The sequence below is a fragment of the Staurois parvus genome, unplaced genomic scaffold (assembly GCF_062004578.1).
Source record: "Staurois parvus isolate SC_StPar_1 unplaced genomic scaffold, SC_StPar_1.0 ptg000052l, whole genome shotgun sequence".
In the NCBI taxonomy this organism is placed as follows: domain Eukaryota; kingdom Metazoa; phylum Chordata; class Amphibia; order Anura; family Ranidae; genus Staurois; species Staurois parvus.
The window spans coordinates 7,943,807-7,955,627 of NW_028317848.1; the positions used below are offsets into that span (position 1 = coordinate 7,943,807).

At 40.0% G+C, this 11,821-nt stretch overlaps 1 protein-coding gene across 2 annotated transcripts in view; it reads left to right on the forward strand.

Annotated features, from left to right (window-relative positions):
* Nucleotides 1–11,232, forward strand: part of RAD54B (RAD54 homolog B) — an 86,425-nt gene extending 75,193 nt beyond the window's left edge. The window contains exons 13-15 of one of the 2 annotated variants that reach the window (XM_089666847.1): nt 1,261–1,327; nt 9,495–9,695; nt 10,723–11,232. In XM_089666847.1, the coding sequence (XP_089522973.1) occupies nt 1,261–1,327; nt 9,495–9,695; nt 10,723–10,910 (456 nt within the window). In that variant the 3' untranslated portion in view covers nt 10,911–11,232. Of the gene's footprint in view, nt 1–1,260; nt 1,328–7,225; nt 7,421–9,494; nt 9,696–10,722 lie in introns of those variants that run through there. The other variant, XM_089666856.1, reaches the window with a different exon arrangement.
* Nucleotides 11,233–11,821: the final 589 nt, after the last annotated feature.

The window sequence follows — 11,821 nt, forward strand, 5'->3', positions numbered from 1 at the left end:
CCCTCACCGTCCCTTGTTTTGGCGGTCTCTAACCAGGCGTATGACATAACAACCGGATCTGGGACACGTGACTTCCGGTGGATACGCCATCTCAGTGTTCCCAGCGGCTGCCATCTACACACCCTTCCCACTGTCCTGAGGCTCTTGGGCTGAGCAACCTATTGTTGGGTCCAGGATTATGTGTCATCCACTTACTTGGTGATGTATCAATCGGGGCACTCCTACATGTCATGCTTTTTAATCCAACATTAAAGTGAATTTCGATTTTAACTATTCCTGGGCTTGTGACTCTATTGACTTCCACAGGGTTGGGAGCGCTTCTTTATTTATTATATATTGTTTTTTACTCCTGTATCATTGCTTCTCAGATGAGTTGTTGGAGCTGCCCATACTGTGGTTATCTTGTTATCCCCTGGAACCTCATTGCGCTTGGTATTTGCACCTTTTTCCAGAAGACTGCAGGACCATTCACAATGTGCAGCGGGCACTCGGCTGTGAAGACGCAAGCTGTCACAGCTGGTTGCCCACACCTAATATGCCAGGGACAGAGGACAGCCGGTGAACCCAACTGGGGTGAGTAGGTCACTGGATCGAGGGACAGGTGAGTGGCTGTGTTTTTAAAAGTCAGCAGCTACAGTTTTTGTAGCTGCTGACTTTTATTTTTTTAACAGGAGACTGGAGCTCTGCTTTATAAATTTATTGTCAGATTGCATGATCTTCTTAGATCTTAGTCCCACTCAGATTCTGGGAGCACTGCTCAGATTACCAAAGGATGAAGGGAACCAAATAATCTCCATCAAACAAAAAGAGAAGCCATACATGAGACAAATAGAGGTTATTGTGTTCATGAGATACGATAGATATCGAAAAATTAGAAATATGTAACAGCATGCAGTGTTAAGTATGACTGTTTTACATCTAGTTTATGTAAACAAATAAAAGTTTGCAGTTTTAAACGTCATACATTATTTTGCTATCTTTTCATATGGCCTTTGGTGACTTTAAAATCTCTAATGACTTGTGGTTTATATAAGTATATATGTCTGCCAGCAGGTGGCACTGATGTTATGTATTTTATGCAATGTCTTCACATTTTATGTAATTATTAGTAAACTGTATGGCCTTATAATTTCAAAAATACACCCCGTGTCTTCATAATCTTCTGAGCTCAATGATTAGTCAGTCATTTGCTTTATTTTTACTATGCTTTTAATTGATCTTTAATGTAAGCATGTTACGCTTATAACACTTTTCTTTTAGGCAATGGCACGTGTATGGAGGGATGGTCAGCAGCACACCGTGCACATCTACAGACTTCTGACAACAGGTAACAATCTTGATTCTAATAGTAAAATGTCTATCTGACTAAAACAAAATCTGATACATTGGCATAAAGAGATAAGCTAAGCTAGTTTTGTGTTGCAGAGATCCCAGTGCAGACAGCATTGTTCTTCCCTAATGCCCACTGAACACTTACCCCTCCTTTTAATCCTAGCACTAAAGTTTGGCCATATACTGATTAAAATCGAGCCAGACCAGCAGTGACCGGACAGTTTTCAATCAGTGCATGGGCTCCCCCCGCTCAACAGAAGTTTAATCGACTTCTGTCGAAGGGACATGTTGGAAAATGCTCAGCAGCTCCAGCGGGAAAGGAGAGGTGCATGAGCTCACAGAGGACATTACAAGGAGTCAGAAAAACACAGTAAAAAACTATTTCATGCAAAATAGATTGGAGGGCCATTAAATAGTGGATATGTACGGTTTATTACTGGAGAATAAAGATATAATTTTGTAGTGTATCCTACAGTATTATACATTTTTAGGAACACATAGAACTTTGGTAACAAATTTGGATACATATAAAAAAAATGTATTTTGTTGCGCTGCCAGTATGCACATGTAATGACTAATAAGTATACCATATACGTGAATACATTAACACATGCTCTAATCACAGTAAAAAAGGTAAATTCACACAATCATAAAAAACGAATGTAAACCCCCGCCAACCCACCAAACACCCATAAATGGACTGAATAATATTCAAGTGGAAAAAAGTAGAAAAACGTATATAAACACCCTGCTAACATACATAAGTATGAAACAACAGGGGGAGGGCAAAATACTTAAATAATAGTGAAAAAAATGTGCTACAATTCATTAAAAGTTTAAAGTCCAAAAGTAAAGTGCCAAGACAGTCCCTCTGTCCCAGGCAGCTTGAAATATTTATTTCAGAAACACCAGTGAATCTTCAGTATTGTGCACCACCATCTGTCATACACGTTCACCTTATCCATTGACCCATATAACATACAGGTCAAAAGCACTTTAATGATGTCAATATCTCACTGTTATAAAACTTCAGGTCCCATGCATCTCACCATGTCTGAGATGTGTGTGCCTATAGATGTTCACTCTGCCCAATAGGTACTCATAGAACAAAGGAAAAGGGGCTTCCCATAGCATAATACACTCACATTAAAATTGTAATTCAAATGCCCATAGGAATAGAATAGGTGTACCAAAATAGCATCTTCAATCAAACCGGAAATTATGTCACCACACTTCCATCCTAGCTGTTGTGGCATGTATCATATGACTTCAACAGGGATTCTGATGCAATGCGTAGGACAGAAGCGTGGTGATGTAATTTCTGGTCAGAAAAATCGATCAACTTCGGTACAATCTACCTGCCCATACATGGTTCGAATCTTGGGCGATCCCTGTTGAACTGGCTGAGACTTGAACCATCTGTGGCCGGCTTTACCTGTGACTTTAGCTGATGTTGTTGAGCTTCAATTTCCAGCCTATCCTGGACTTAAACACATCAAGATTAGATAACCCCAAGAACAAGCATACTTCTATCTAATGTGCCCAGCAAAAACCTTATCTACAAAGATATCGTGTCAATGTGCTGCAGTGTAATTGTGTTCCAGCACAAAGTTCATATCACACACCATATATGTATGTGTATCGAGGGGTAGCATCAGACCCCAACAAATACAATTTGTGACAATTTTTTCATGTTCTTCTGTGTTCTCTGGTTTCTGCTTGACTGTCTAGTTCTGGCAAGAGAACTAAAGAATATGCAGCCGTCACATCTTTCTCTGATTACTGAACCTGAACAGTCCAGTGATAGGATAGAGACGAATAGTGATACAAGTGGTATAATAAAGAAGGGAACATAAAGTCTTATTCAATAGAAATGCTTTACTTCCTGCTGCATTTATGATCGTGCAAAAATGTATACAAGAAATTATATCCTGCGCCTCTATGTGAAAATAACTATGTATATACTGTGTGTGTGTTATATATATATATATATATATATATATATATATATATATATATATATATAGTGCATATAAATCATAAAAGTATATGTAAGATGGCTGCAAGCAATATTTGTGTTCCCACAATATGCAATGATCATATAAGTGTAAGTGATTGTTGTGCCTTCCCAAATAAAAAACAATTCTTATATCATAAACACAGTGCAATGTCCACCAATGCAAGTAGTAAAACATAAATACGTATATATTAGCCCATGTCATCAAATCAGGAATAAACTTCATAGGATGGGGTTGTGCAGTCCTTATGCAACACCTCTGGTGATGATCAAATATGTGCGTTGTGATGCCCACCACCTGTTCACCACTGCACTCACCTCCAAACTCGACCTGTAACGTTCAGGTCTAAGTGTACCATTTCCTCCAATAGGGGTTCTTTAAATGTCTCCACCTCTGCTAGCCAGTATATACTGGTGCTTCCAGGCCTCTCCTATATGGGATGGATGTATGTCCATATATTGTGGTCTGGCCCTTTAAGATCATGATCCCCTTCTTTCATCTGTGGCCATGAAAGATTGAAGCTTTCCTTAGGAATGCAATGTCAGACACTTGTAGCACGAAACCATTTTTATTACGCCATGTGGGACATCATTACCAGGTTCATAAAGATCTTTCAGGGGCAGCTGCCGGGAACTCAATAGCCAGCCCCCCTTTCTCCCACAACCGGTTCTTCCAAGGACCCTTCTTTCCCTGCACACAGTGTATGGCATTTTCTTGGGAGTCAAGACAGTAGCATTTTTTTGCTGAACTCCTGGTCAAGTGATCATCCAGTACTAGGTTGCTCTCCTCACTATGTTCTGAAATCCTCCTGCGCTATACAAATGGACCTACTAAAATTTATCGCTAGCTGCTAGCACTCAAAACTGATACCAAATTCAGTGTGAATAAATTATATAAACAATAGTGCAGCGCTCAAAACTAATGCAAATGACAAAAAAACACATACAGCTGATAAATACTAGTGCCAACCCTTATTCAAAAATACGAAATTTAAGTGCCACTTATATATAAAATAGTGCAGCGCTCAAAACTAATGCAAATGCCAAGGGAAAAAAAAACAAAAACATACAACAGTGATAAATATTAGTGCCAACCCTTAATCAAAAAATAAGAAATTGGAGTGCCAAACCATGACCATAAATACATTGTGCATAAATTAATGAGTATGGCTTCAAGAAAATGTCCAATAAGGAAAAAAAAAAAACTCTAACAGTGCTCACACAGTGCCACACAAATAAAACCACATAAGTGTTAAAATCAAGAACAATGTCCTATTAGTGAAAAAAATATTTATATTCATGCGATGTGCATCTGTGATGATGGATAAAACTGTGACTGTGTCCAAAAATCCTTCCGTGGAAGGATTTTTGGACACAGTCACAGTTTTATCCATCATCACAGATGCACATCGCATGAATATAAATATTTTTTTCACTAATAGGACATTGTTCTTGATTTTAACACTTATGTGGTTTTATTTGTGTGGCACTGTGTGAGCACTGTTAGAGTTTTTTTTTTTTCCTTATTGGACATTTTCTTGAAGCCATACTCATTAATTTATGCACAATGTATTTATGGTCATGGTTTGGCACTCCAATTTCTTATTTTTTGATTAAGGGTTGGCACTAATATTTATCACTGTTGTATGTTTTTGTTTTTTTTTCCCTTGGCATTTGCATTAGTTTTGAGCGCTGCACTATTTTATATATAAGTGGCACTTAAATTTCGTATTTTTGAATAAGGGTTGGCACTAGTATTTATCAGCTGTATGTGTTTTTTTGTCATTTGCATTAGTTTTGAGCGCTGCACTATTGTTTATATAATTTCTCCTCACTATGTATTTCCTGGAGGAGTCATCCTTCTGGGTTTGCACTTTACTGCTTGATGTGAACAATTCCTGTTGGCTGACCAGTGAAGTGGTCCATGCAACTGTGGATCATCTGGATTTTCTGGGTTATGCTGCTTAAAAAGTTCTTCTTTCGGTGTGTCTTTTTCCTTGAAAAAGCACATTTTAAGCAGCATAACCCAGAAAATCCAGATGGTCCACCGTGCCCATGCCGACACTTATTCACAGCTAACAGTGCCTACAATGGGCATGTGAGCATCAGAACTGGGCAATGGAGGAAGGTGACCTGGCCTGATGAATCACTTTTACATCATGTGGATGTTTGGGCACGTGGGCATCGCTTACCTGGGGAAAAGGTGGTACCAGGATGCATTATGGGAAGGAGGCAAGCCGGTGGAGGCAGTGTGGCACATTGGGCAATGTTTTGCTGGGAAACCTTGGGTCCTGCCATTTACAATATGTGGATGTTACTTTAACACATACCACCTACCTAAACATTGTTGCTGACCAAGTACACCCCTCCATGGAAATAGTATTCCCTGATGGCAGTAGCCTCTTTCGCCCTGCCACACTGCAAAAATGGTTTGAGGAACACAACAAGTTCAAGGTGTTGACTTGGCTTCCGTATTCTCCAGTTCTCAATCCAACCAGCTGAACATCCGCATCCACATCGTCAGTGCCGCAATGAAATGTGTCATGGAAAAACAAATACGATCCATCTCCCCACCTCACAACTTACAGATCTTAAAATTTCTGCTGCTGGTGGCTCCGTGCCAGATATCACAGCATACCTTCAGATGTTTAGTGGTGTCCATGCCTCGACGGGTCAGGGCTGTGTGGGTGGCAAAAGGGGACATACTCAATATTGGGTGGGTGGTTGTAATGTTATGGCTGATCGGTGTATTGACACTTGCCACTTTTATTAGATGTGACAGCTGTATTTTTTCAGGCTTTTTTTCTTTTTATTGTAACCTGGTGACACCTGCCAGTAACACACTTCCTGTACTAGAGTGACAACACTCACTGACTGTACTGTATCTATAGAGGCGCAGTATTGTCACCTTAGGACAGGAAGCATGTTAGGACTGCAGAGCATCCTCTCTATATCTCCATAACATAGAGGGGTGGTGTTCTGTAGTCCAAAGAGGAGAACAGAGTAGGGCTGACAGAAATGTTAGCGATTTTAGTGCAGGAAGTTAGGAGCTTACTGGATTCCTGATTATCGGAAAGATAAACTTCCTCTAGAACAATTTCTAGCTAGCTAAGTTGAGTATTTAAAATAAGCTGGATGTCTTTCTAGGCCATTTTCACACAGGGCATGTTGGTGCGGTAAATCCAGGCAATTGAGGAGCATTTTTAATGTGCCTCAGTGGCTGTCAAATCCTGGCAATGGCAGCTGAACATCCGCATCGTCAGTGCTGCAATAAAATGTGTCATGGCTATGATGCTGTGCTTTGCAGAACAGCAAAAAAAGTAGGACATGCTGTGTTTGACAAGTGATCCTGCCTACCAACGTGCCCCATAGAAGTGAATGGGGCCATGCCACAACTGCAATGCAACTGCTTCCAATGGATGTGGTTGTGGTGCAGTGAAAAGCAATTTGAGTGTGAAATGCCTCTTCCAACAGTTATGCAGAAGGCAACATATTGCCTCCTGACTGCCTGTTAACAGCAGGCCATACACAGGAATCCATCAATGATCATGAGCCAGCAGCTATGCCCATGTAAAACAGTCCTAAATGCACAGAATATAGCTGATTATTAATTTATAAGTAATAACACCATAGATTGTTGATCCAGGGAGTATCCAAATGCATTAGGGGCTCCTATTGGAGCAAATCTTTTTTTGCCATCCTTTGAATCAACTATAGTTATAGGGTTCTGTATATGCAGGTTTTCTGTTTGTTTGTTTTTCTATTGGTTGAACTCTATGGGCTTTTTTCTTTTTTTCTTTTTTCAACCGAACTATGTAACAAACTAAATAGAAGAAAAAAAGAGAAGTTAATTGTAATGTTTTACATACATTTTAGGAACTGTTGCAACTCAGCAGTTTAACATTGTATGGCTTGTCTATGTTTAAAGTGACTCTGTCACATAAAATAAGTGGCACACCCGAACATTCCGTATGTTTTCAGGTGAGTGAAACCGCATGGTTCCATGCTGCCTTTTAAATATTGTTTTGGGACTGCCCCCCCCCCCCCCATGCTTTCTGCAAGTACAGCAGCCCATTTACATGAATGGGCAGCTATGCCTGTGCAAATGTGTACCACACAGATGTGAACCTAATGCTTACTTAAAGCTTAAATTCAGCAGATTGTCATTGACATACTCTGTAAAGTCACTAAGTTCCTTCTGTGTGTCCAACCAAATTAAAGCGGAGCTTTAGTCAGGAATTAAGTCCTGCTAGATCTCTTCTGCAGGTATAGCTATGTAAAACATCAAAAATAAGTACCTGTACTGTTTAAAATCCAATCATACACGGTCTCACCCTGCTCTGCACATGCTCAGTTGCTCTGTATTTTTCAGCACTGTGCTGCAAATGTAGAGGCTGATCTGCTGACAGTCTAAGGATTTACTACTGCTCAGTGGCTCCGGGCTTCAGCAAAATAGCAGCCTCCAGCAGGAAGAAGCAGGAACAATGCTGGAAGCAATTAACAGCACACATTTCTTTTGGTAGCATAATTATTAATGTGGAATGTATGTTCCTTTGGTAATCATTATTTTTTTTATCGAGTTGCTATAAGTAACGTTCCACTTTAATAACAGTCTATATAGTGACCATATGACCTTTTATGCGAAGTGATGGTAACAGTGTGCAGCCTTTGTGGAACATTTTCCTATGCATACTAAGCTGAGACGGGCACTCTAGGCCAGCTTCTGTCACACCTATGGCTGGGGAGAGTGGTTGGGTTTGGAGCAGTGCTTGTTCCTTTGGACTATATCTAGCTGTAACATTGTTCCATGAAATCCATTGGATACAGACACTTCCAGGTGTGTCGTTCTACTTGGAGCCAATGGTTTTTTCTGCCTAAAGGCTGCTCTTCCTGGACATGCTGGCAGTGGGTTTTTTTTCTTCTGCCTACAAACGCCTATGTGTGCATGGACACATACACTAACATGGAGGGGTGTTAAAGCGTTACTAAACCCAGGACCCTGCATTCACTATATCTGGTCTCCCACAGTACACAGAACATGGAAATGCAATTATTTTAGTAAATATAAACTGCAGTATATAGCAGGCTTGTGGCTTCTATCAGTGTCCAGCAGAGCACTGATTAAAGCTTGTAGGAGTTTTCATTCTCCCCTGAATGACCTATGAGGCTGCATGATCGCTGACCCTCTGGACAGTGGTGATTGGCCTTGTGCTGATCACATGCACTCTCCCAAAGAAAAACAAAAAACAAACTTGCTATCAATACACACCAAACTGAGCATGTGCAGAGTGACTCCTAGGCTCTGTTCTCTTAGCAGATAGGTTGGGGATAATAGAAAAAGGGGAGGATCAGAGAAGACAACATCAAACGGCCTTTTTATACAGTGTGGAGGATTAACCCCTTAGGTTCCACAGTGAATATAACAAGCATGCTTTACTGCATATACAGACTGATTTTACTGTTGTGGGTTTAGAAGCCCTTTAAGAGGCTGAAAAAAAAACAAAAACCGCAAGACGCCCCTTAAAGCAGCATTTTTAACACTCAGTGTGGATGAGGCCAAACCTTTGCAAAAGCAGGCATCAACCATCAGAACTTAATGGAATCCCTAATTTAAAGCAAAGTAATATTTAATAATAAAATGAATTACTTTACTTTATTATACGCTTAGAACAGGGTAATTAGTTTCGGGTGATTCTTTGTGTATGCATGTCTATGAACAGATTCACTGGTTTCCTCTTTGCTTTTTAACCTATTCAACTCTCATTTTATCTTTTTATGGTCAATAAAGATATCCTTTTTACACCCTATTTTGTGTAAATGTGTACATTTCCTTAAAGATTGCTTTACAACCTGAGACAAATATTAAACCAAAAGAAAACAACCAAATAGACAGCATGAGCTGCAGCCACAAGAATTGCATCATTTGTTTCTTCAAGTCTGGTCCTTATAACTTGAGTTGTACTGGTTTAGCACCGTTTCAGTATTATCTGACACTGTTGCATGTGTATCTTGTGAGCAGTCTTTTATGGGAATATTATTGTTACTGTCTAGTTTGTGAAAAAGATCTTTCACAAGTCATTATGTCTGTCATGTCTGCTCACTAGCCTGGTATATGTTTGACCTTCTGTATCACATTTTCTTGCAGGTACTTTAGAGGAAAAGATTTATCAGCGACAGATTAGTAAACAGGGTCTCTCCGGGGCTGTAGTTGATCTGGCCAAAAAGTCAGAACATATCTGTTTTTCTGTGGATGAGCTGAGAGATCTTTTCACTCTGGACGAAGACAGTGACTGTGTGACCCATGACTTGCTGGAGTGTGACTGTACACAGACAAAGCACTATCCAGGTAACCTGCATCTTTCCTGCCGTGTCAGAAGAGTTCAGTCTAGCTTTAGTCTTCAAGAGATATTAAAGGTTTTTTTTTTAAAATAAGAAACATGTTATACCTACCTGCTCTGTGCAGTGGTTTTGCACAGAGCAGCCCCGATCCACTACTTCTCGGGTCCCCTGCTGGCACTCCTGGTTCCTCCCCCTTGACCAATGCTCCTAATACCAAGCCATTGCTATGGGGACACTGGTGCGTGCTCACTCCTAAGCTTTGTTCTTTGCATCCATAAGACACACAGAGCCTCGGCTCGGTCCCACCCTCTGATTTTCTTCTCATTGGCTGTGATTGAAAGCAGTGGGATCCAATGGCTCCTGCTGCTGTGTCTCAGCCAATGAGGAGAGAGACCCTGATCAGTTGAGGCTCCCGTGCATATTGATGGGTTGGGAGGGGGCTCAGGTGAGTATTAGGGGGCTGTGGAGGGAGCAGCACACAAAAGGTTTTTAAACTTCATGCATAGAATGCATGAAAGTAAAAAACCTTCAGCCGTTACAATCACTTTAAACACAAGAATGAACAAAGCCTATGTGGGAAAAGTAATAGGTTCTCTTTCAATTTAAATCCCTATCTATAACCTGGGTTTTAGGGCAAGCAGTTTCACTTTAAATGGTACCCGTACCTAGTGTATGAAGCAAACATAAAATCCCAGTTCTTGTATAATCCCAATAACATAAGTGGATGGCTGCACACTCTTACAAGGTCTGTGGCCATTTCCTTTGCATACAATAGCTAAACAGATCTGAACTAGGTAAAAAATTTCCATGATGCAGATGGAAGTTGTTTGGAAAGAACATACAAACTTCATGCAGATAGTGTCAAGGTAGGGTCCTAAGACATCCGCATTAAGCAGTGTGGTGTTCATTGAATAAATATCACTTTGGTTCTCTTGCTGCCTTTGACTCCCTGTAGTAGTATATGTACATATTGAGCAAATAAAAGATAATAAATGGTGTTATTTCATGCATTCAGCTATGTCTTTTCATTTCAGGTGGTTCCACTGGAAAAGAGATCACACGTGGGAGGCTCATTAATAAGCCTTATAAGAATGTTTCCATGTCTGAACTGATGGAGTGGAAACACCTTTCCATGGAGCAGCCTGCTGATGACCCTTTCCTCCAGCCAGGGAGAAAATATATTTCCTTTGTTTTCCAGAACATGACAAACAGCCAAACCTGATCTGTGATCAGAGGTCACATAGACTTTCTGTCACACAGTGCCCTGGTATAATGTGCTGTGCACTGATCCCAGCTTGGCACTCATTGCATACAAAGAGTAAGTCAAATGTCAACAGGCACTTGCTAAAAGAGGAGAGTATATTTAGAATGAGCCACCCATCGGGGACAATGATCTCTTAATATCTATTAAACTGTTCACAATGTTGGGAACAAACACTTTTGGCAGGCTTCAGTGTGGGCATTTCTGAACAGCCTTTTATCAATTTTTTTTTTTTTTTAAGTTGCAAAAATAATAAAATAAAATAACAAAAAATTGCATTAAACATTTGTGTTTTTGATCTGTTAAAACACAACTTGCTGTAAAATGAGAAATAACCCCTCAGTGCTGGCTTTTCTGAACATTTCTTTTATCAGTTTTGGGGTTTTATAAGTTGCAAAAAAAAAAAAAAATTTCTTCCCATATGTTTACCTTATGCCCAGCAGGAACTTGGTCTGTCCATTGTTCATACACAGTATTTATATGAGACACGTCAAACTCAAATGAAAAAAGACGGCCTAACCAAATGTAACAAAGGGGCCACAGTATGTCTACTGAGGGCCATACTTCAATTCAAAATAAAATATAGCTCTTTGGTAATTAACAATATACAGTTGCAAGAAAAAGTATGTGAACCCCTTGGGATTACGTGGAGTTTTGCATGAATTGGGCATAAAATGTGCTCTGAACGTCATCTAAGTCACAACAATTGAAGAACACAGTCTGCTGAACATTATACTACACAATCATTAGATGTTGCCATGGTTTAATTGCACATAACATGTAAACATTCACAGTGCAGGGAGGAAAAAGTATGTGAGGCCCTAGCTTAATGACTTCTCCCAGAGCTAATTGGAGCCAGGAGTGAGCCAACC